The following is a 26,091-nucleotide window of genomic DNA, read 5'->3' as shown; positions in this document are numbered from 1 at the left end:
CTCACTTTCAGTTGACCGTATTTCAACCGTATCAATAAATCTCTATCTGCATATGGACAATATTACATCAGGGCAATAAAAGTATGTAGATTTTAAACGGATGAGAACGAGTCATTGATGTTGTCCTGCTGCTTAGCCTCTCAGCGGCTATAGGATGCCGCTATATTTAGTCAACTGAAAACTTCACAGCTTTGGATTATGGACGCGATCTAAAAAAAATGGCTGTACCCGCGCACCGCATGTTGTCACAGACGCGCACTGTGAAGTGGGTCAACGATCGCGACGCACATACAGACGGAAGAAGAGGTATGTCAGCGGTTTAAATGGATTGTGGATGGACTCGCTTAAGTTGTGAAAGACGCTGATATAGCCGTTAAGTTGGATTGGCATTGTATTGAACGCGGTTGGTGTTGCTCTTGCATATTGATGGGCTCTTATGTGCTGCCTCTACGTTCATTCATTCATTGTTTTGCTCAGTGCGCGCTGAATACAGCGCCGTTTGGAACTGAGTTCAAGTTGTTTGTTGCCTTGGAGAATGAACTCTGAGGATATGGAGCACGCTGCTGATAGCGGCAAACGAGAGCATAAGCCCACGGCAAAAGCCCTGCTGGCTAAAATTGAAGCCTTGCAAAAGGATCGCAAGAGTAAAGTGAATAAAGTGAAGAATGTGATTGTGTCCATGAAGGACTTGATGAAATGTGATGACAATGCGTCTCAAGTGTGTTCAATGCTGAAAACGATACAATTGCTGATGGATGATGCATCTGTGTTACATAAAAGTGTACTGCTTCTATTACCTTCTGAAGAACAAACTAAACAAAATGCCTGGTTTGACTCAATTTCCAAACACTATAACGACTTTGTAGAAGAGGTTGAACAATGGATGACTGAAACTGGGAAATCAAATCCCGGCATTGCTCTTTCTGATACTCATGAACCTAGTATTGTGGAAGTAGAGGCACCATCTCAAGGGATTCATGTATCTGATATTTCACCTTCTGTTGAAGTTGTGTCGACAACACATAACATGCAGCTCTCCAATGCGCACATACAGGCTGGAAGGGATTCTGGGGATGAAATTCAACCAATGGACAGTGTTTCGAATATAAGCAGTAAAAGATCTACTAAAGCAACATCTCATGGATCTCGATCAAGCCGATCTTCCATTTCTTCCACTCGTCTTAAGGCTAAGGCAGAACTGGCTGCTTTATTGGCCTCTCAACAAATGCTGCGAAAGAAACATGAATTAGAGGAACAAGAGGAGCAGTTGAGGAGAAGGAGAGAAAAACTGGCGCTGGAAACCAAATTAGCAGAGTCAATGGCCAGAGTAAAGGTGTATCAAGATGTGCATTCGGAATCTCATACATCTGTTAGAAATGTGTCCAAGCCTCTTTATTCTGATGTGGAACCATTTGTCCCTTCAGTTAGGGTGCCAGCAGCATCAGAGTCCCTGCCTGCATCTTGTACCTCACATGTTGATAACACACAAAGGATTTCAAATTATTCTCTATCACAGTCAGTACAACAACAACCTTCAACAAGATCTAAATTGAAACCTTCACAATCTACATTGCCCAACATGTCATCTTCTGATAACCAGAATACTGGATATGCTCATGGATCAAGTTTTCAAAATGATAAAAGCCACACAAGCATGCTTCAGCTCATTGGTAAGCAAAACGAAATAGCTACTTTATTGGTTAAACAGCATAATTTGTCTTCACTTCCACCCAGAGAAATTCCTTACTTTGATGGAGATCCATTGCGCTTTCATGAGTTCATGCGCTCATTTGAGGAGGTGGTGGAAAAGAAAGCAGACAACCCAGGGGATTGTCTGCACTTCCTGGAGCAATATACACGGGGACAGCCGAAAGCACTTGTTAGAAGTTGCCAGCACATGAACCCTTCACAAGGTTATCTACAGGCTAAGGCTTTGCTTAAGGAGAACTTTGGCAATGAGGTGAAAATAGCTTCATCATATATGGAAAAGGCCTTTTCATGGAAAGCTATAAAATCTGAAGATGCTAACGCCCTACAAGAGTATGGTCTTTTCCTAAGGAGTTGCTGTAACGCTATGCAAGATGTTCATTATATGAATGAGCTGAATCTTACCACTAACATGCAAGTTATACTCTCAAAGCTTCCTTACAAACTCAAAGACAAATGGAGAGTCGTTGCATATGAGTTAAAGGAGCGATGCCACCGTCAGTCCATCTTTCCTGATATTGTAGACTTTATAGAGAGACAAGCAAAAATTCTCTCTGATCCTGTATTTGGTAATATTCAGGATGCAGTACCTGCTGGGGGTAGGAAGACGAACACCAGAATAATTCCACCAAAGGCCAGGAGCAGTTTTGCTACCACTATCACTACTATGCCTGAAATAAAAGAACACAGTAAGATAACAGCTAACCAAATCTGTCTCTTCTGTGGTGGTGAACACGCACTGGATGTTTGTAATAAACTTACCAGAAAAGGTCACCGAGAAAAGATTAACTTCTTGATGACGAGAGGAATTTGCTTTGGCTGCTTGCATACAGGACACATTAGCAGAGACTGTAAAAGGAGAATCATCTGTAATATATGTAGTATGAAACACCCAAGTCTTCTTCACATTTATTCTCATGAGAAGGAAGACACGTCAGATAAGAAGAGAACCGAATTCAAGCCGGCAGTTGGCAGTGCCATGGTCTCTCTTAAAACCAATGGTTTTACTGGGGCTGGTAAAGACACTTGTGCATTATCTATCGTTCCAGTCTGTGTCAAATCAAAAAAGGGAAACAGCGTGGTGAAGACGTATGCCTTTCTTGATTCTGGAAGTTCTGCTTCTTTCTGTACGGAAAGTTTGATGAACAAGCTCAACCTCTCTGGAAAGAGAGTTAATATTCTTCTCAGAACCATGAGTCAAGATAAATCAGTTGGTAGCTATGTTCTGAAAGACCTGGAGGTTTCTGGGTTGAATCAAGAAGATTACTGTGCATTGCCTGAATTGTACACCCAAAAGACCATGCCTGTGACCACAGCTAACATTGCTTCACAGAAAGATCTCGAATGTTGGCCTTATTTGAGTCATGTCTGCTTACCTAAGATTAATGCTGGTATTGAGCTTCTGATTGGAGCTAATGTTCCAGAAGCATTGGAGCCTTGGGAGATCGTACGCAGTCAGGATAGCGGCCCTTATGCTATAAGGACCATGCTTGGATGGACTGTTAATGGACCACTTAAAGGAGTGGGTATGAATGGAGATGATCCTGCTGAACAACTTCCTGTTACTGTGAATAGGATTGCAGTAATAAAGTTGGAGGAGTTGTGGAAGCAGCAATTTAAGGCTGATTTTCCAGAGACTGTTCATGAAGAACTGACAGGAATGTCCAAGGAAGATCAGCAGTTTATGGATTTTGTGTCCCATTCAGCAAGACTGAGCAATGGTCATTATTACATCAGTCTACCATTCAGAAATACTGAAGTGGTCATGCCTATGAACAGGAGAATTGTAGAACAGCGTGCTTTAACTCTTCAAAGAAGGTTTAAAGTGAATCCTTCCTTTCATGCAGATTACACCACCTTTATGGAGGACGTCATCCATAAGGGTTATGCAGAAAGGGTACCCGTGGCTGAGCTGGAGAGGTGTGATGGACGCCTGTGGTATATACCCCATCACGGTGTATATCATCTCAAAAAACACAAGATTAGGGTTGTGTTTGATTGTGGAGCTTCTTATCAGGGTGCATCACTGAACAGCAAACTTCTGCAAGGTCCAGACTTAACCAGCTCTTTGGTGAGTGTGCTCGTACGATTTAGATTGGAACCTGTTGCCCCGATGGCTGACATCGAATCTATGTTCCATCAAATCAGAGTTCACCCAAAAGACTGTGATTTCTTGAGATTCCTGTGGTGGCCAGGAGGTGACATAAACAACAGTCTGGAGGAATACAGAATGGTGGTTCATTTATTCGGAGCTACATCATCACCAAGTTGCTCGAGTTTTGCATTGAGGAAATGTGCAATGGATCAAAAGGATCTATTTGACTCCAAGACACTGGATGTTGTTTTCAATAATTTCTATGTGGATGACTGCCTTGTTTCTGTACCTTCCGAAACAGACGCTGTGCAGCTGTTCAAGGATCTCACTAGAATGTGTGCCAGAGGAGGATTTCTTTTAACAAAGTGGATGAGTAACCGCCGTGCTGTATTGGGCACGATACCTGAAAAGGACAGAGAGAAGAAGGTAAAGGATTTGGACTTGGATCATGATACTTTGCCTCTTGAAAGAGCATTAGGAGTGCAATGGTGTGCGGAATCAGATGCCTTTCATTTCAAAGTGGTAGTGAAGGATAGACCTCTTACCAGGAGAGGAATTCTCTCAGTGGTTAGTTCCATCTATGACCCTCTGGGGTTCTTGTCACCTGTGATTCTGTCTGCCAGGAGGATATTGCAAGATCTGTGCAGAGAGGGAATAGGATGGGACAACGTTATTCCTCCAGTGTATGTTCAACGTTGGATGAACTGGCTGGATGATCTGCATCGCTTGGAGAGTTTTGAGGTCAGAAGATGTTTAAAACCTGACGGGTTTGGAGAAGTAACATCTGCTCAAATGCATCATTTTTCAGATGCAAGTGAGCAAGGATATGGGGTGGTATCCTATCTGCTGCTTCATAATGACCAACAACTGGCACATTCTACTCTTCTGGTAAGCAAGGCAAGAGTTACACCATTAAGACCCATTACGATCCCTCGCCTGGAACTTACGGCTGCCACTCTTGCTAATCGTATGGACAAGATTTGGAGGAAAGAACTCAAGATGCCCTTTACGGATTCTGTGTTTTGGACTGATAGCACTCCAGTACTCAAATACCTTCGAAATAAGACCTCAAGATTTAAGTGCTTTGTGGCTAATAGTGTCTGAAATTCTGAAGGCTTCTGACGTAGCACAGTGGAGGTACGTGAATTCCTCAAGCAATCCAGCAGATCTGGCCTCTAGAGGAGCAAAAGTGGATTCATTCTTGAAGAACGAGATGTGGATTTCTGGTCCCACATTTCTTGTTCGACCACAAGAGGAGTGGCCAATGGATCCCACCAATAGGTGTGTGATATTGTCTCATGATCCTGAGATCAAAAGAAATGCTCTGGTAAATATGGTGGAAGCCAAAGAGTCTGACTCCATATCATGTCTCCTTAATTACTTCTCCTCTTGGATTCGACTAAAGAAAGCTATAGCATGGATCCTTCGTCTGAAAGGAATCTTGATGGACCTTAGCGAGGAAAGGAAACGACTGCAGACTGCTCTTGCTTTCTCTGGCACAAATCCACATCAACAAGGGATGACTATTAATGAGGAAATTCAGAAGTTCAAGTCTACTGTGTGTAAGGACTTGCTTTCCTTGGGAGAATTGGAGAAGGCTGAAATGGAAATCATCCGACTTTCTCAAGGGAATAGATTTCCTGAGGAACTGACAAGTCTACGAAAGGATGGAGTAGTCAAGCGAAATAGTCCTCTCTATCGTCTTAATCCAATCCTGCAGTCTGATATCATCAGGGTCGGTGGACGTCTTGATAAAGCATTGGTTCCTGAAGATTTTAAACACCCAATCATATTGGCTAAGGACTTGCACATCGCTACCTTGATTCTGCGACAAATTCATGAAGAAGTGGGACATAGTGGACGGAACTTCATGTTGGCTAGCCTTCGACAGCGATATTGGATCCTTGGAGCGAGTGTAGCTATAAGAAGAGTTATATCAAAATGTGTAGTGTGCAGAAGGTTCAATGGAATTGCAGGTCATCAACAGATGGCTGATTTGCCTCAAGATCGAGTGTCACCAGACAAACCACCCTTTACTCATGTTGGAGTGGATTGTTTTGGCCCTTATGAGGTAAAGCGAGGAAGAACCACCCTGAAGCGCTACGGAGTCATCTTCACCTGCTTGGCCATTAGAGCAGTTCACATTGAAATGATCTCATCACTGGATACCGACTCATTCATTCACGCACTAAGACGTTTTATTTCTCGACGAGGACAAGTGACTGAAATGCGTTCAGATAATGGAACAAATTTTGTCGGGGCTGAGCGTGAGCTACAAGAGGCAATTCAAAACTGGAACCAGAGTCAGATCAACAATGTTCTTCTTCAAAAGAATATAAAATGGATTTTCAATCCTCCTACCGGCTCACACCATGGAGGGATTTGGGAACGACTCATCAGATCAATAAAGAAAATACTGAATTCCATTCTTCGAGGGCAAAGTTTGGATGAAGAAGGTCTTCATACCTTCTTATTGAGGTAGAATCCATCCTTAACAATCGACCCATCACCAGATCATCATCGGATCCCAACGACTTGGAACCGTTAACACCTAATCATCTTCTCCTTCTAAAGACAAAGCTTGCATTACCACCTGGATTGTTCGAGAAGGACGATGTGTATGCCCGTCGACGGTGGCGCCAAATTCAATATTTGGCTAACCTATTTTGGAAAAGATGGATTGGTGAATATCTACCTCTACTACAGGAGCGGCAAAAGTGGATGGTGAAGACACACAACCATCAGTTGGGAGAGGTTGTACTGGTAGTGGACGATAATGCACCTAGAAGTTCCTGGATCATGGGCAAGATTGTTCACACAATAAAGGACAAAAAGGGATTCACACGGCAAGTTAAAATTAAGACCATGAGTACATGCTTGACCAGGCCAATTACAAAAATTTGTCGTCTTCTTGAAGCTGAGGAATCTAAAGACTAACTACGACAGTGACATTTGAGAGCTCTCAACTGACCCTTTTGACTTGACTTTTGACTTAGACTTGATCGCATTACTGACGACTGACTTTTACTGACAGACTGGACTTGGACATTAACTGTACTCAGCTACAAGGATGAACTAATGAACTAAATGAACATTTGAGTTTTTTGGACATTCTTTTACATAAAGAAAAAGAAAAAAAAAGGGGGATTTAATGTATAAATTATGTAATGTACATGTTTATCTTGTCTGTATTTTGATTGTGTTGGTGATTATTACAGGTTTATTGTGTAATAATCAGGGGCTGGTATGTAAGTGCAGAAAATGTTTGTCTTTTATTTTGTGTTTGGAGTTGGTGTTTCCGGGTAGTTGGTCACATGGTGGTAGGTGTGTATTTACCTGCTAGTGTTTCCTGTTTTTGACTAGACCGTGTAGAGAGGGGGTGCGTAGCCAGGAACGCTCACTTTCAGTTGACCGTATTTCAACCGTATCAATAAATCTCTATCTGCATATGGACAATATTACATCAGGGCAATAAAAGTATGTAGATTTTAAACGGATGAGAACGAGTCATTGATGTTGTCCTGCTGCTTAGCCTCTCAGCGGCTATAGGATGCCGCTATACCCTGCAAAGCACACACAAGATGTTAATGCACTTCATAATACACAGTCACACAGATTAAAACATTATCCGTAATATGTTTTAATACACACATTGTTTTAGCAAACTCGTATTAAGATCTGGCTACATTCTAGAACAGAACATCCACTTTTCTCAATACAGTCAATAAAGTGCAACAGTTGGGTTCTGGACATAAAATCCCATTCATTTTCTCCATAGGGGGATTGATTTTGAATGATAGACAGACTTGCTGTAAGATACAAGCTTGTTAATCAGTGGTATTTGTATTTGTTGAAACCATCAGCCCGCTATTTCAAATATTTTATTTTTTTATAATTGTGTTTTACAGCAAATGTAATAGAGAAAAACTATATTACACATAATTCTGCACACAAATCTCCACAAATCCTTCTCTTTGTGTTTAGTGAGATTGCATTTCTTTCTTTCATTAAAGCCGTTCAGCACACAGTCTTGTACTTTTTTTATCCAATTTTTTAATTTGAACACAAGCGCGGCGTACATGACCTGGGGGAAATGATAAAACTGTTAACCTGTGTATTGAGTACCATCTGTTATATAAACCATATTACTGTTTGAATGGTGAGTTGTTTTCACTGAGCTTTGCATAAAAGTGTTGTGCCTGCTGTGTTAAACATAGAGATCAGAGCAGTGTGTTTACAGACACTAATGTACAATTCAATACCCTAAGCGTGAATAGATACACAACCTACTGTCATGCCCTTAAACAATAGAAACAGACAACAAATACTGACACCTGACAAACTAAATTAGAAAAGCTCTTAGTGCAGCATTAAATGTTCTTAATGTTCAGTTAGACCTCACCTGATGAAACACAGGCTCCTTCCATATCAGGTAAACCTACAAAAGACAAATTAGGTGCACTTTCTGAGCATGGAGAAAAGAAATATCAATAATATATACAGTACACTACACAAACAGTGGGGTCTGAGACTGCAGTGACAATCTGGGATTTTATTCATTTAAAACAAGGATGAACAATGAAAACAATGAAAGTGTAATATAAAAAAGTGGAAATAGGTCACTATTTTTCCATTTTTATTTTTAAATTTCTATGCATAGTGCCGTTGTCCCTTTATGGTATATAATGGGGATCCAGATAAAGAATAAATAACAATCATAAATCATTCTTTATAATATGGAACATATGGATGCAATATTAAGAAATATTAATACTTTATTTTTAAATCGTTTAGGTTTTTATTTCAATTCAACTTATTTTGATTATTTTATTTGAAATTAAAAGGTTTGTACTAAATTAGAAAAATAAAACAGTAGAAATTCTGACATTTGTGTCCAACTGTATATTTTCTAGAAAATTTAGGACAGCAAAGAAAAAACTTACCACGCTAACGATAATACTGAAGGTCAGCAAAAGTGTAATTGACAAATAGTTAACAGCACGCTCTTGCTTGAAGCATTCATATCTGTAATATGTGAGATATGCATTCAGATCAGTCACAAAAATCATCCAGAGTAAATTACTTACAATCATGCATTACCATTCAAAAGTTTGGGGTCAGGGATTATTATTTAGAATTTTTTAAAGAAAGAAATTAATATTTTATTCGACAAGGATACACTGAATTGATCAAAAGCGACAGTAAATACATTTATAAGTTATGAACAAAACATCTTTCAAATAAAATAATAAATGTAACAAAATGTTACTTTTTACTGTATTTATAATCAAATAAATGAAGCCTTGGTAAACATAAAATACCCCAGAGACCATGGCTAAATAAATTTTCTGTCATCAATACAGTGTGCAATCCTTATTAAGCTTATGTTGAGTGTTCAGAGTTCAAAGTTGAAGTCAGCCAGTGTGACTTTGCAGGTTTAAGAAATAAACTGGGGGACAGGTTAACTCCATAAAAAAATTAGGTTTGTGATTAAATAAAATCATGTGAAGGATACGTACCAGCAAGTCCTAAAAAGGACCACACATAGCGTACTTCCAACAGATATGGGGACTTGTGACTTGGTGACTTGGACTCGAGTCGACTCGAGTCGCTATTTTTATGACTTGTGACTTGACTTGACAAAAAATAAAATACTTGAGACTTGACTCGGACTTTGAAGTTAAAGACTCGGGACTTGACTTGACTTGAGACACGATGACTTGAATGACTTGAGTGTTAATCACATCATGTTTTCAGTTTGAATATAAAATATATAAATTAATGGTAAAAATAAAGTTGATTACTCAGCTGGAGCGCAGGCTGAAAATAGCGCATAGGAATAGCGTTGTCATGACTGGATCAGGACACTATCATCAGTCATGCCCTCTCTACCTTACGCACACCACGCCCACTTAGATCAGATATCACATCACATCAACATCAGCCTGAGGGGTACCGAGGGTCATCGCTTTTGTCTTCAATAGTTCGCTCCTAAAAATGCGTGGAAAACGCTAGGAGCGCCGCTTTCTCCTTCTTTCCAAAGCACTCGGGCAGTTGCGCCCCTGGGGCGTCTGCCGTTGCTAAGCAACCATGACGCGCTCTCTCTCAATGGAGACGCGGAAATTTCAGCAAAGGATAAATGGATTTGCAGCACAAAAAATCGCTTGCAGTAGCTCTGCTACTAAATTTATTTCAAAATGGCAATCCATATACAGCTATGATCAGCTGTTCCTTCATCTTGGCTGAGCTTTCAACATTGTTATGGGAAAGGATGAAGCTGAATGTTTAGTTATTGTCACGTGACCCTCGCGACAGCGTTGCTTCCATTATGAGCGTGCATACCGCGCGCCTACATTGGAAATAACGAACTTGCGCGCGCAAAAGACGAGATATGTGAATGGCCCCTAATGATCCGCTAGCAGGCCGTCAAAAAAACGCATTCCAGGGGCGGCGCTAGGGCTGGGCTAAGGGGGCTTAAGCCCGAATATGTTGTTACCTTGTCTTTCTCATAGAGCAAAACAATTAATCAGAAAAACAAATGTGAATAAGACTACAGCTGCCGCGATTACCTAATCATGAGAAATGCATATTACAGTTATATATATATATATATATATATATATATATATATATATATATATATATATATATATATATATACAGTACAGACCAAAAGTTTGGACACACCTTCTCATTCAAAGAGTTTTCTTTATTTTCATGACTATGAACATTGTAGAGTCACACTGAAGGCATCAAGGGCTATTTGACCAAGAAGGAGAGTGATGGGGTGCTGCGCCAGATGACCTGGCCTCCACAGTCACCGGACCTGAACCCAATCGAGATGGTTTAGGGGTGAGCTGGACCGCAGACAGAAGGCAAAAGGGCCAACAAGTGCTAAGCATCTCTCGGGGAACTCCTTCAAGGCTGTTGGAAGACCATTTCAGGTGACTACCTCTTGAAGCTCATCAAGAGAATGCCAAGAGTGTGCAAAGCAGTAATCAAAGCAAAAGGTGGCTACTTTGAAGAACCTAGAATATGACATATTTTTTTTAGTTGTTTCACACTTTTTTGTTATGTATATAATTCCATATATAATTCCACATGTCTTAATTTATAGTTTTGATGCCTTCAGTGTGAATCTACAATTTTCATAGTCATGAAAATAAAGAAAACTCTTTGAATGAGAAGGTGTGTCCAAACTTTCTGTCTGTACTGTACATAACAAAAAAGTGTGAAACAACTGACAAAAACGTCATATTCATATTCTATACTTTGAGAGAGTGTGTGTGTGTGTGTGTGAGAGAGAGAGAGAGAGAGAGAGAGAGGAGAAATGTAACAAAGTTTAATGTTGTATTTAAACTGCGTTTGAGAGAGAGAGAGAGGTGTTCAGAGAGGAGTCTGTTGGATGTTTAGCTGTTATTTGTTTTATGGACTCAATGTTGAAAATGTAAAACCTTTCAAACACTGTTGGCAGAAGTGAAAAATAAATAATTTTATGAAGTTACAATTTTGTTTGATTCCATGATGTATTTTACTGAACATGAGTATTTACAATGCAAATCCAAATTATTTTAATTAACTGACAGTTACTTATATTTTGTCTTTTAACTTTATTAAGATCAGATTCTGCAGGTAAAATAACAATATTAAGGTGACTTGACTTGGACTTGACTTGACTTACTACAGGACTTGACTTGACTTGACTTGACATAGCTTGTGACTTGACTTGACTTGACTTGCCCAAGAAAAAAATACTTGGGACTTACTTGAGACTTGAAGGTTAAGACTTGAGACTTACTTGAGACTTGCAGATGTGTGACTTGGTCCCATCTCTGACTTCCAAACCTTCTTTACACGTCTGAATGGCCCCATAAATGGGACGTAGGATCATTATCAGGTTACTGACAGTATTCCCTGAAGAAAGCAAAGAAACAGTGCTTTCATTTTAATTAATTTAAACATTAAGGGGATATTTCACCCAAAGATTAAATGAAAATGAACTCACCAATCCAAGATGTAGAGATGAGTTTGTTTCATCATCAAAGCACATTGATGTATCAAAAATGTATCATTCCATCACTTGCTCACCAGTGGATCCTCAGCAGTAAATGGGTGCCATCAGAATGAGATTGAAAAAAACATTACAATAATCCACAAGAAATCCACTCCAGTCCAACAATTAACATCTTGTGAAGTGAAAAGCTGCATGGTCGTAATAAACACAGTCATCATTAAGATGTTTTTAACATCAAACTGTTGCTTCCAGGTAGAATATGAGTCCTCTATCTATAATGCTTTCTCCAATGAAAATGTCTTCTCTTCTTAATCACAAGAGAAATGTGCACAGATCAAGCACCGTTACAAGTGAAAATAGTTCTAAACAAATATGATGGAGTATTTTGATGTGAGGGGACAATAGGGCTTTTACACTGAATTATGGATTATGGACTCGTATTATTGCCAAGAGCAACAGTTTAAAGTTAACGCCTTAATGATGAATTTGTTTCTTACAAACACACAGCATTAAGAAATTGGATTACTTGTGAATTACTGTGATGTTTTTATCAGTTTGGACTCTCATTCTGATCGCCCATTCACTGCAGAGGATCCAGTGGTGAGCAAATAATGTAATGCTAAATTTCTCCAAATATGAAGAAACATATTCATCTACATCCTGGATGGCCTGAGGGTGCAAACATTTTCAACAACTTTTTGGGTGAACTTTAAGCCATATTTGAGTCATTCTATTAATGATAGTAGTAAAAAACTGCACTGAATTTCCACTTGAATGTTTATCAACAATAGATGAGTGTACTTCATCCAAACTGTCTTCTTAGCACAACCAGCAGCCATCAGACTGCTATTGTGCCTCTTTGCTGAGTCCAAGAAAACTAACCCTATGTTAGAAAGACCTAACATGGTGTGTACAGTCCTATTGTTTCACTCTTTGTATATATGGCTCATCATACTGAACATGGCACATTCCTTCACAAGGCAACAGGTTCCCGCTGGACACCTAAGGCCCCTCTGATCTCAAATGGCACTGAAATTCCTGTTGGTTCTAGCAGCGATTAAACTCATGTTTGAAATATGACTGTGTAATTTATGTCGTCAAATTATTACATTCTTAATTCAAAAAAACACGATCCTAAATCCTCACAGAAAATTACAGAGGGAATTCAAGCTCTCTTATTATTAATGTTTGATTGTGTTAACTATCACGACCTGCGCCCTTTGACCAACTTATCAGAAACCTACTTCAGCAAACAACATGGAGATGTAATGGCTCTGTACACTGTGTTCTTCCATACTTTCATATATGGTATATAATCAGCATCTATATTTTTCATTATTTTTGTAATTTATTTGTTAAAATATTTTGTTAATATCACAATTTTTAAATCATATTTGGGATATGGGATATAGCTGTTTCTCCTTGAATATTGGGATTGTGGTTGAATTATTCAGCTGTTTTTCCTTGAATCTTGGACAATTGTTGCATTTTTCATTTTTTACTTAGATTGTTGTTTACATTTATTATTATTTGTGTACTTTTCAGTCAATCAGACCATTTTTAGCCTACCAGCTAAGACCAGCAAACCATCTTTGTCTGTTTTTCTGTCAGCAGGGACCAATGAAACTCCATGCAATTACTCTAGTATTATAGTTATGAGTAGTATTATCAAATATAAAACTTCACTAATAAACCTGGTATGCATATTTACAGTACAAGTTATGTTGCTGGTTACATAGTTCTTTATAACCACGTTGAACTTTCTGAGCTAAATTCTCAGCTCTAAATCCCAGTTCACATTTTCAGACAACCCTCATAGTCAATTTATAATTACGGATGTAACATAGCATTTGGCTAATTCTGGTACATTTACAAGAATGTTTTATTAATGTAGGCTTCAATGTCCCTGTCAATTAAAGCAAATAAAAGAAAGCTTAACACAAGGAAACATCAACGTGATGATGGGAAATAAAGAACGTTTTCTGTTCACTCTTTCATTTAACTGAAAACCAGTATCGTCGGCAGGAGCTCTTCCCCATATATTGACACACATTGGGTTTCATTGATTCTTTTTCCGGTCATTTGTGTAATCTTTCTTATTTGTTATTGAGCCTTATAATACAATAGTTCAATGCGGACATAGGGTCGCTGGCCTCGGCTGTCAAGTTAGGTCACGCTGACGTTGCTTCGTATCTTTGCTATGAACAAGGCTTGGCTTTTTAATGTTAATTTAGTAGTTTTGACGTTGCTTCGAAACAGAACTGGCTAATCAATATTAATTAGGATCTGCTGACGATAAATCGCAACCGTCAAATAACGAAGGATTGCCTAATGAATATTAAAGGCAGGGTAGGTAATACATGTATAAACAACTTTCTTCCAAATTTGTTTAAACTTTCTATATATATCAATGCATAATTAAAATGTAAGTACTCTGATAAAAAGAGTATAAAAATCGAGTGACTCTAGACCGTTTATTCTGTATTAAACACAGCTCATTATTTCCATTTCGGGACGAAACATAGGATTGGCTTAGGCGACTGTCACTCTCTCGCAACCATGGCAACCACCCTTTTGCCACACATGACCTGCCCACTTGCGCGTGCACGTTTGATTTGAGGAATTCAACAGGCACGGATCCTAGGAATACCAAAACAATGGCAGAGAAACAGCAAGCAAATTTCACAGTACCAGCCTACGCAGTTAGTGAAGGCAAACCAGGCAAAAAAAGGAAGACAGTAACAGTACAAGAAAAGGCAATGAACAAAAAGTCTTTGGATAAACAAAGAAATAAAACTTTATAAAAATAAAGCTTTCCAGCGATGGCGAGAACTGAGGGAACTCAAGGGGCTGAAAAGTGACTCCTTGATGGCTTTATTTCTGCTGGACAGGTAAATCTTTCTTTTTGTATTTTGATCATACATATTTTTTTCATGAAGCATGTGTCATTAGCACACGTAGCTGCGTAATATAGCTAACATAACATTACTTAGCGAGCCGTAGTAGAGGCTTTGGAAGGAGCCCAGAAGGGAGGGGGTGGAGTGAATGGAAATAATGAGCTGTCTTTAAAACAGTCGTGAGAGGTCTACAGTCACTCGATTTTTATACTTTCTTTTTCAGAGTACTTACATTTTAATTATGTATTGATATATAAATAAAGTTTAAACAAATTTGGAAAAAAAGTTTTTTATACATTTTTTTACCTACCCTGCCTTTAAGTATCACGTCTTCTTCAACGATACTCCCCACTCCCGTTTTAACATCCGTATTTACCATGAACCGAGTGTCCCGAGCATAAGGCCACCGTTCAACAGAGGTGGGTAGAGTACCCAAAAACTGTACTCAAGTAAAAGTAAAAGTACTTCTAGAAATATTTACTCAAGTAAAAGTAAAAGTACTAGTCTTGAATAGTTACTTGAGTAAGAGTAAAAGAATATCGGATAAAAAATCTACTCAAGTAGTTAGTTACTAGTTACTTTGGGTCATATATACTGAGCCTATTTTTATTTAGATATATAGATAAAATGTATGTAATGTATGTGTGTGTGTATAAATGTATATATTTCATCATCCTTTACTCCAATTTATGTAATTTATTATAAAAGCTTGTCTGTTTACTTAAGTAACAGATATAGGTGTCATGCCATAACATATTTTTAATACGACTGACTTTATATTAAATGTGAATTTAACATTGAAAGTTAATGTGATTTAAATATTGCTACTAATCTTTCATTGTTCAGAAAGAGAGCAAATAACATTTACATTATTAAAGATAATTTTCACTGACAGTCTAGATTTCAATCACTCTCAGAAACTCCCATTAAAATCACTGAAACTGTTAACACTGTGAAATCAATATCTTAATTAAAGATTCGTACACACATCTGCACTTTGTTGTTCCTGCGAGAGAATTCGCCAGAAAGAGGTATTCAGTCAGTGAGCGAGTGAAGGAAGCACCGGCATTTTAGCGATGACTCATCTGAACACCTCTGATTGGCCAATGCTTTAATAAGCTCAAAAGAATCATGTGTGATTTGTTATAATGCGCAGCGCGGTATAAACGCATCTATCTCTGGCTCAGCGCCAGCAATCGATCACAGATCTGAATTTAGCAGCTGACTTGCACCAGTGTGATTGTATTAAAATTAATAATAAAATCTTAATCGGCTATTTTTTGTCTTTTGGAAGCTGCATTCAACTTGACTCCCCTCTGTTATAAGCCACACACGTACAACAAACTAATGTCACAGTGGTATCGTGTACTGTAATCGAATGTAGCCCAAGTTATTACCTGTTAAACAGTAGACAGCACACGCGGTGTTCATCTAATAAGGATCTCCATCGCTAGCAAATAATAACCTTTGCAGATTTCAATTCAGTGCAGTTCCAGCCACGTTTTCAACGCTCTTTCTGTTCTTAAACGTTACAACTCCGAGTGAACCACTTCAGATGCTCAGAGCGTGCGGCAGGGAACTGAACGACTCATTCAAACTGATTCATGAACCAATTCACTCGTTTGCCAATTGGTTTGATCAAGCCTTTGAACAGTATTGACTCAAAAGAATGAATCATTCGCGAATGGGCATCGCTCATTGCCCAGAGAAAAGTAGACGGAGCGTTTGGAATAAACTGAAGCATTTATAACATTTATTGCATTAAGATAAAGTAACGAGAGGAGCGTCGCCCACAGTAACGAAGTAAAAGTACAGATTTTCCCCCAAAAATTTACTCAAGTAAGAGTATAAAGTACCCATCTTTAAATATACTCCGAAAAGTATTCGTTACCCCAAAAAATTACTCAAGTAAATGTAACGAAGTAAATGTAACTCGTTACTACCCACCTCTGCCGTTCAAACGTACTTACAGAATTCTGCGATATAATACGAGACCACATAATTCTCCTCGCACCAGTCGAGAGTTGAGGTCGGTGTTCCCCAGTAGCCCGTCCTGTCCGCCGCCGGAGCCATGATGAGAGAGACATCAGAGGGAGGAGTCGCCTCACTCGCCTGTAAGGTAACGGATTCAGTGCTCCATCCAATCTGAACGGGCCTACGTGCGATAACAGTTGCACCGCAAACAATAGCCTTCTGTAATTCAGTTTTTAAATTAAGTAAATCGTTGCTCTAGTCTGTTGCACTTTGAACAGTGTACTACTATCTAAACGCACATAAATGTATACATATATTGAATAATATTGTTTATGAACATCGAAAGTCAAAGTATAATGCATTCCCAATGTACATGTACTATTGACATATCATACAATATCCAAAAATACCATTTTACCTTAAACTGAGAAAATACATACTGGCCATTCAATTTTATTGTTCAAATAATTTAGTAAAAATATATATGGTCAATACCACATGTGAAATTATAGCTGTTTTCCTTGAAAATTGATATTATAATGGGATTATTTACCTGGTTTCCTTGAAAGTAGACAATTAAGTTTTTTTTTTACTTTTACTATGGCTTTTACTCACAGTGCAGCTTTTTTATCACAAAATCTATATTTTTTTGTGGGTTGAAGGTAAAACGTACTGGTATGCAGTTGTAAACAATCTCATACAATCAGATGATAGAGTTCACATGTGAGAGTGCAAATGTTTTCTGTATTTTTTCTAATCAGATAAATCAAGATTACAGTGATTGTTGTCGTATTTCTGTAGTCTTTGTTCACGTGCAGTAAACATTGATGTCATTTCAGCGAATCACGCTAGATGTCGCCAGAGCTTTGTGTTTTTATACAGTCTATGGTGCAGCCCAAAGGTCTAGACTTTTGTATGACCAAAACTCAGTCACCGTGGCTTAACTCATATAAATAATAAAGATTTTCTTTTGGAAGATCTTGGAAACAAAATCTGGAATAGACCAGTCAGGGTAGAGCCAAATGTAAATTTTGACAGGAATGAAAATGAGGATGAGAGACTGAAGTACAGTGCGTTCAACGGATTGTACTTTTGTTTACCAACATATCAATTGTTCAGCTGATGAAACCTCTTTCTGAGAAAAGAACAATCAAGAAAATCAAAAAAACAAATCAGTAGACAAAACTCCAAAAACTGTTTAATTCTCAGTGATGCTGATTTTTTTGAAAAAACAAGGAACAAACCAACATTTTTAGACAAATGTGTTTTGGTTCAATGACAATGTGAATACAAGCGTAGACGTGGGCTCATATCACATGCTGTCTAGTGCAGACACAGTATTTAGTGCAGACACAAGTGTGGACTTCTGAGTGGAACGTTTCAGCATGGCATGGTGGACTCGCAGGCACCTTGTGTAACAAAATCCACAGGTTTGTTCAGAAATCAAACTCTCATCATAGTGAGTTTTGCACTCCAGCAATCAAAACGCAAAGAAAAACAGATAAACCCCTGAGCAAAAATGCTGTTTGTGTGGATTTATAGCAAATTTCATGGAGATCATACTTAATATAAGCATGCTGCACTTCTCAGAAACCGATTTAGATGTGAATTTACGATACTTTGTGAAGTACACTTGCATTTTTTATAACAAAAAACATTATGAGGCACCTAAATGTCAATTTTCAAAGTAAACGTAACGTATAGCACAACAAATTACAATTCATCCCTCATTTTATCACCCTTCGGTCGGACAAGCCTGCCCATGAAAAGAATGGAGTTTGTCTTCTTGTCCTTCACCAGGAAGATGAAGGGATGGTCAGCGTAGAAGAGTCTGGGGTTCTTAAGCTTGTCGGTACCATAGATGCTAGTATCGGGTGGATTTCCCTCAGTGTCCCACTCCATGGCGGAGGCATGAAACACGTTGGACAGATAGAGGTCCTTCTTCCCTGAGATGTTGGACAGATCAGCTTTGGCCTTGTCCACAGCTTCAGTCAGACCCAGTTCAGTGAGATGTTTCTGCAAGAAAATGTGGCATTATATTAGCAATTGAAATCACAGGTGAGTTGATACTAATATAATAGCTTGCTGAAACTGCAGACTATCCGTACCTGCAGGTCGTGGCTGACCTCCACGCTGACCTTTGGCAGTGACACCGCAACTGCTCTCTGTTCCATCTTACTGATCCAGGTGTTCAGTTGTTGGCGTGTCAGCAGTTTCTCCACTCTCTCCAGGGATTCTACGTGGTACGGCATGATAAACACTACAGACGACATCTTATGGGCCAGTGGCATGTCCAGAAGTAAAAGGTTGTTGGTTGTGTCATCAAAGAAGCCATAAATGCCTGAAAGACAGCAAGAATATATGATGTAAACATGTAAGGGCAAATGAAGGAAGCCTGGAATTTCTTCTTTTTTTTTAAACAGCAGTTAAATGATAGTAGTTAAGTGAGTTTTGAACACTTTTTTTAGTGCACTGACAAAAATGTTAACAAATGTATTTTTTACATTTAACTAAATATTTAATATATCAATTGTATATACATTTTATATGTTATAAAAATATATAACAAAATATTTTTTTAAATATGTAACTTTTATAATCCACTGTCATTTATGTTGACTGAAATTACTAGAAGTTCATTTAATATATTCTTTGAGATAAACACAAATATATTCTTTAAAATGAAAGAATATAACATGACTAAATTTAAAGGATATTTTCACTGAAACAAAATCTAATTTATATCCTTAATACAAAATTATAATTAAATCAGATATTTCAATTGTTAGTTTAATTTTACACCGTTGCATCATTTTGTGAACTAAAATATTTTTGTTTAATTAAATGCACTGACTAAAATTAAACAATATGATACATATTAAACAATATGCCTGTGAAAAATTAAACAATATTTTACAAAAACTTTAATAATGAAAAAAAAATGTTTCTAAACATCAACACTAGTATTGCCTGAAAAAATATTTTGTAATGAAAAATTCCCCACAATTTACTTTTAACCACTAAGTTACACCTCATTCTGTGTTTCAGGATCATATCTGATTAACCTCTGCCTCACCTGTCCGATGCATCATGGGTAAAGAGACAGTGTAGGAGCGATGCACTAAGAACACACGATTATCCACCATCTTATGATGAAACTGCTCATCCCAGTGTGCTGGAGAGAAAACAGAGAAAACACCTTATTAGTTAATGAATCTACAAATTGCTTCTCATTCTAAAGATAATCAAGACTTACGTTTATAAAACATGGCATTGATGATCATGGCTCCATCTGTCTTCTCCACATCTTTGGTCACCTCGGGCAGCTTGCCTTCGGTGGACTTCGAAGCCCATTCATTGATTGCTTTCACCGCACTGCGCTTGTCACGGAAATTTATTTTGGAGTGCTCGTAATTATAATGCTTCCTGCTGTTCTTCAGAAAGTCATCTGTGAAGCTCATAGGGCTGGGCCCATACAAATGGTTGCTGATCTTCCAGGTGACATTGCGTGCTGTTGAGTTGCTGACCTCAGTGAGAAGCTCAGACAGCCCCGAGTGTAGCTGCTCATCCTTCACCGTAGTGGCGCTCAGGATGGTTTTGACCTGAGAAGCAGTGTTGGATTTCCCTCCAAGAGCCACCAAACCTAGCGAGGACGCCACAACCACTGGAGAAATCAGGATGTTTTCAATGTCCTTCTCTTTTGCCAGGTTTTGGTACAGGTTGAAGGCCAAATCGGCGCTGATGTCAGCCAGGATGGAGGCATGGCTGCTGAGGGTCTTGTTCGCACTCACCGTGGCCAGCAGGCACAGGAGAACCACGTTTAACACCAACATGATCTTGGAAGTGGTAAGTTTACAACCTATAAATGTAGAAAAGATTAGTCAATGTGGTTCAAAGTTATTTTACATAAATATGAGATGGTTTTCTTTATCTGTAGAGCTGGAGTTTTAGTTCCTGACCAGTGTCAATATATATTAGAGCTGTAATTTAAAATTCCATTAGTATTTAATGACCGGCCTGCTATGCTTAAGAAAGTCCAGCAGACATTATAACAGTAATGTTACATAACTGCCACATTCACTGTTGTAACTTCACTAAGCTCTCAGAAGATCAGAGATCCTTAACGTTGTTTTTTCTTTTCACCAAGGCTGCATTTATTTGATCAAAAATATTGTAATATTGTGAAATAATATTAAAACTAATTTCTATTTTAATTCATTTTAAAATTAATTGTATTTTTCTGATGGCAAAGCCTACATGTCAGAGCCTGAAGAAAACAATTGAGAACATTTGGAACTGTGATGTGTGCAAAAAACCTTTCAAATCATCACACAAACATAGTTAATCAAAGCACTTAGCTGCTTACGAGCATCTTTTCACCTTAGAGTAAAGCTATAAAAGTTCAAAAGTCTCATACAAAAATTTATTTTACATTTAAACATTTTAAATCAATTATTCTTTTATGAAATACACTATAAAATAAATTAAAAAAATGTATGCTGCTAATGAAGACTGAATGCAAAATGTGTTTTCACAGCTGTAATGGCATCTGTTACTCACCTCTCAGAACTCCCGAAAACTTCTGCAGCCTCTTGGATCTTTCAGCTTCCCTGGACACCAAATCCTTAATGCAGACCTAGTAGTAAGGAAAAGAAACTTCTGGAAGTTGGGAAAGGAGTATTATAATGGTTCCCGTTTTTTCAGAGACCTCCCCCAGATCCAGTTACTGTAGGAACTGGTCTCGCTCCCCAAGGTCCTAAAGGCAGCAGGAACTGGTCCATTTCAAGTGAAGTGACATTCAGCCAAGTATGGTGACCCATACTCGGAATTTGTGCTCTGCGTTTAACCCATCCAAAGTGCACACACACCGAGCAGTGAACACACGCACACACACTGTGAGCACACACCCGGAGCAGTGGGCAGCCATTTATGCTGCGGCGCCCGGGGAGCAGTTGGGGGTTCAGTGCCTTGCTCAAGGGCACCTAAGTCGTGGTATTGAAGGAGGAGAGAGAACTGTACATGCACTCTCCCCACCCACAATTCCTGCTGGCCCGGGACTCGAACTCACAACCTTTCGATTGGGAGTCCGACTCTCTAACCATTAGGCCACGACTTTCCTGCTCACACACTCACACACTGGCTAAACTAAAGTGCTTTTTCATACAAGGAAATTGGTGAGTATGAAAAAGGGTGTATGTAATTCAGAAATGTGGACAACAGATTTACTGATTAACATCAAATCATATTTAAATACTTCCTAGTAAGAAGTAAACTAATTTAGTCTAAAACCTAGTGTTAATACTTGATATTTTAAATGACATTTTATTCATTATTTTCATAATTTGTTCAGAAAATGCAAAGGATATTATGAAAGTAACAGTAAAAATAAGAGGTTAAGTGGTTGTTCTGCTTCCACTCCCATCCCATCCATCCGTCTCTTCACCCTCTCTCTTCTGTGTGCCATGTTTTAGTTGTTCATGTCTGGGCCTGCAAAAAGACAGCAGACAAAACAGGACAGAGTTTTTATCTGTCTAGCTGGGTCCATAAGACATTCTTTATGCACTAAACTAATATGCTTTGTATCTTCCTCTTCTTTATATAGAACTAAGAATCCTGTTGTACAAACATGAAGCACTGCAATGCATCCTGGAACATTCTATTGCTTAGAATTGGCTGTCACTTTGAACATAGACTTTATAGTGCACGTTCCAAACTTAAATTTTTATAATTCAGGAATTAAAATGTTTTGTAACATGATATTGATGTACCATTTACATGGTAATGCAATGTCTGATTTTAAAATGGGTTTTAAAGGATGAATTTTGAGATTTTAAGTTTTCAGTTGATAAATAATTTCTGAGGATTTATAAAATGTGATAGAGAAAAAGGCAACGAAGAAGTCTTTTCTTTTAAACAAAGGTCAAAACTCCTGTTATTATTTAGATTTTTGAGGGTGCACTCTTGTCATAAATTAATCTATTATTTTTCCTACATAATTTTTAACAAAAAACATTGGTAAAATATATATTTGGGAGTCTTAGACCTTTCCAACGATATATAATTTGTCAAGATTAGATTAGATTTCATTGTAATATATTGAAGTAAATGTAGGCGTTCCGTATACGGGACGGGGTGACAGTTAAAGGGTTTAAGCTCAGGAGACTTGGAGGGATCTCAGTAATATTTCATATAAGTGTCCTTTTCTCAGCGCTGCAAAAGCATTTCCTAATTTTTAAAGAAATTCAGCATGACATTACTTGCTCCCCAATGGATCCACTGCAGTGAATGGGTGCCGTCAGAATGAGAGTCCAAACAGCTGATAAAAACATCCCAATAATCCACAAGTAATCCAGATGACTCCAGTCCAACAATTAACATTTTGAGAAGTGAAAAGCTGCATATTTGTAAGAAACAAATCCATCAAGATGTTTTTAACTTCAAACCATTGCTTCAGCTAGCTAAAATTCTAAAATCTGTTATCTTCATCTGTTAGTTTTAAGCTTAAATCTTAAAAAATATAGTGAGGTATTAGAAAATGCATTTATTAATTATCAAAGGAGAAATAAAGATGTATGGAGTTATATAGTGAATAGCAGATCTCAGGTCATTTGGTTTGGAGGAATTGTATAACATATGCTTAAGTTTTGTATATAAAAATAATTTTTTGACATTTTAATGTATATTTCTCATTAGCTTTGTGTGGGGGCTGAACGGGCTGTTTCTCATTAACATCTAACATGACACTGTTCAAAGACACAAACCATTAGCAGCACAGATTTCAAAGTATACACCTCCAGGTCACTTTGTAAAGATCAGTGAAAACACAGCTGATGGCGCTGGCATTCCTCAGGCATCAGAATGTTGGAAAAATGTTGCTCGCTTCGGTTGTCAGGGTTTCTTTTCTGATTTGCTGCTTAACGTGTTTCATCATGTTGTTAGATCCACATAGCTTGAGGTTTAATCCAGATTGGCAGTCACTGATTAACTGCCGTGAACAAAAGGGAAAGCGAGAAAGTTATTTCTTGGGGCTCGGGCCCATCATCACTGTTCGCAGCTATAATTATAATTTTTTTTACAACATTATAAATGATCAATGATCGGTTGAATGAATCCGAATGGTAGTGTATGTCTGTTTATAACAATAATGTAAAATTCATATGCATACAAACAATGAGCGCTGTGGAAATGACAGGAAGCTCTTCCTGTAGTCCTGTTATCCACATATCCATAAATAGCCCATTACTAGGGGCCAGCCTGCCAAAGTTCAATATTTTAATCAAAACCAGCCTTTATTTTGACAAAATTTTAACCTGATCTGACATTGCAGTTGGGTTTCTGTAATATGTGTGTTGGGTGGGATATTTCATGTTTTGAATGAATGACTAGTGAACTATATTACTAATGTATCAGAGGTTCAGATCAGTGGAACCCTGCCCAGCTATTGTGAGCTCTTTGTGACACAGAAGGCAAAGGAATTTTGCTCTCAACATGTTGTAAATGCTGTCTGCTCTTTGTGCTTTGGGAGACAATACAGATGTTATCGGTATGCTATGGTGGTGGTGTCTGGTGTGTGTCTTAACTGTAAACTTAAACGGTGTCTAGTAACTTCTACTACCTTAATCAGTCAACAGTTGTACAGTATATTCCAACTATTTAAAATGATTGTAAGCAGTCATTGGAGGGTGCTATTTTAATGATTATGGTAAACACCATAAGGTCTTGCGAATAGGAACTTTTTTATATATATCACATTAATCTCTGTTCTAAAGACCCCATCAAGAAAAGAAATTGTATTTTGTGTTCACAACACAATCTTTTACTATTACATGTAAGAGAGATAATAGTAATAATAATTATATTAATAATGTGGTAGTCACAAGTATTCTTCTTGTGCACAAGTATTCAAATGGAAACTCAGTTGTGTGTGTGTGTGTGTGTGTGTGTGTGTGTGTGTGTGTGTGTGTGTGTGTGTGTGTGTGTGTGAGAGAGAGAGAGAGAGAGAGAGACTGCATGTTCCTGCAACTACAAATGTGTCCCCTAGATGCTGCTAGGTTCATATGTATAAACCTCGTAATCTGCTTTGGAGGTTTGGAACTTCTGTTTGCTCATGGTCCCCTAAAGAGGTATTTCATAATGAAAGAGTTGTTATTAACAAAATTGTAATATATTATAATATATACAATTATTATAATTATTTATTTTTGATAAATAAATGCAACATAGTGTCATTCCAATAATAAAATCCAATAATATATATATAAAATAGTTTTTTTTTTTCTTAGACAGCAATCATTGTTCTTGAATGAACGTTTTTGTCCGTTTAAAAGTGGATTTGCCTATATTCTAGCAGACTGGAGCTGATATGAGCAGAACAATCATTTTAAGATCTCAGCATATTAGAAATCACCACAATGAATACACATGTGATCCGTACAGCTGTGCCTGGCTAGTGTGTCTAACAAAGTCATGCTTGTTGAAGGACAGCTTCAGTCCACCAGTAGGTTGTTAAAGATTAGGAATTGATGCAAGCTTGGCTCAGGCTAGAGGTTAATCTCTCACTGGCATCCTGGAATAGAAGCAGTGGATGCTCTGCTCTGGCTTTCTGCACATGGTCTGTATAGCCTGACAGAGGTGGCATCGCCAAACACTGCTACACAAAACTTCACAAAAGACACAGGAACCATTATAACTGGCAGTTTGCATTGCCAGTTATTATCATTCCAACCAATATTGAAAAGTAACCCTGATAATTTATAAAATAAAAGCAACCCTCCTTAAAACTAATGGCCTTGTGATTCGTTCGTGAATTATTTTTAGAATCATAAAGTGAACAAATCATCCTGTAATTACTTATTTTTTCGGTAACTGAAAAGCTTGTGACAGGTTTTCTAACTTCCGATGCTGACTGTCGTGCACAAACAAATAGCATTACAGGGGGGGGGGTGTGAAGGAGCATTGGTTGGGCCTGCTGAAGGACCATGCCCAAATAATTGAAATAAATGAATGAGGCATCTCGTTCAACAACATGAGGGGAAATATAAATCTAATACGTTTACCAGGTGTATATGATGCTTAAAGGGAAAGTTCACCCAAAATGAAAATTACCCCATGATTTATTCACCATCAAGCCATCCTAGGTGTTTATGATTTTCTTCTTTCAGAAGAATACCTTCGGAGTTATATATAAAAAAAAAAAAAGGCTTTATAATGGCAGTGAATGGGGGGTCAGGATTTTGGAGCCCAAAAAAGTGCATCCATCCATCATAAAAAGTACTCCACACCTGTGAACACCTGTATGACAGGTCGTGGAAGCTATACAGTTTATAAAGTTTTGAATATGGAATTTTTTCTTACACAAATGCATCAATTTGCTTCAGAAGGCCTTTTTTTTAACCCCCAGAGCC

The 26,091-nt window shown here is 38.1% G+C and overlaps 1 protein-coding gene and 1 long non-coding RNA gene across 3 annotated transcripts; both read right to left on the bottom strand.

Moving 5' to 3' along the window:
* Positions 1-7,865: 7,865 nt before the first annotated feature.
* LOC132132951 (uncharacterized) lies at positions 7,866-8,827 on the bottom strand. Its single transcript, XR_009429113.1, has 3 exons — positions 8,746-8,827; positions 8,205-8,240; positions 7,866-7,886 (listed from the first exon to the last, which is right to left on the bottom strand). It is a non-coding gene; the product is annotated as an uncharacterized LOC132132951 (long non-coding RNA).
* A 9,562-nt stretch (positions 8,828-18,389) lies between these two features.
* LOC132132673 (serpin H1-like) lies at positions 18,390-21,376 on the bottom strand. 2 transcript variants are annotated; one of them, XM_059545142.1, is made up of 5 exons: positions 21,248-21,376; positions 19,944-20,546; positions 19,764-19,862; positions 18,796-19,028; positions 18,390-18,703 (listed from the first exon to the last, which is right to left on the bottom strand). In XM_059545142.1, the coding sequence occupies exons 2-5, from the start codon at positions 20,518-20,520 to the stop codon at positions 18,401-18,403; spliced, it is 1,212 nt and encodes a 403-aa protein (XP_059401125.1). In that variant the 5' UTR covers positions 20,521-20,546; positions 21,248-21,376; the 3' UTR covers positions 18,390-18,400. The 2 variants fall into 2 exon arrangements, with proteins under 2 accessions (XP_059401125.1, XP_059401126.1); XM_059545143.1 differs by having other exon boundaries at positions 21,244-21,360.
* Between the last annotated feature and the right edge of the window lie 4,715 nt (positions 21,377-26,091).

Source organism: Carassius carassius, chromosome 49 (assembly GCF_963082965.1).
Source record: "Carassius carassius chromosome 49, fCarCar2.1, whole genome shotgun sequence".
Taxonomy (NCBI): Eukaryota; Metazoa; Chordata; class Actinopteri; order Cypriniformes; family Cyprinidae; genus Carassius; species Carassius carassius.
The sequence above is the reverse complement of the archived record's forward strand: the minus strand, read 5'-3'. Positions and strand labels throughout refer to the sequence as shown.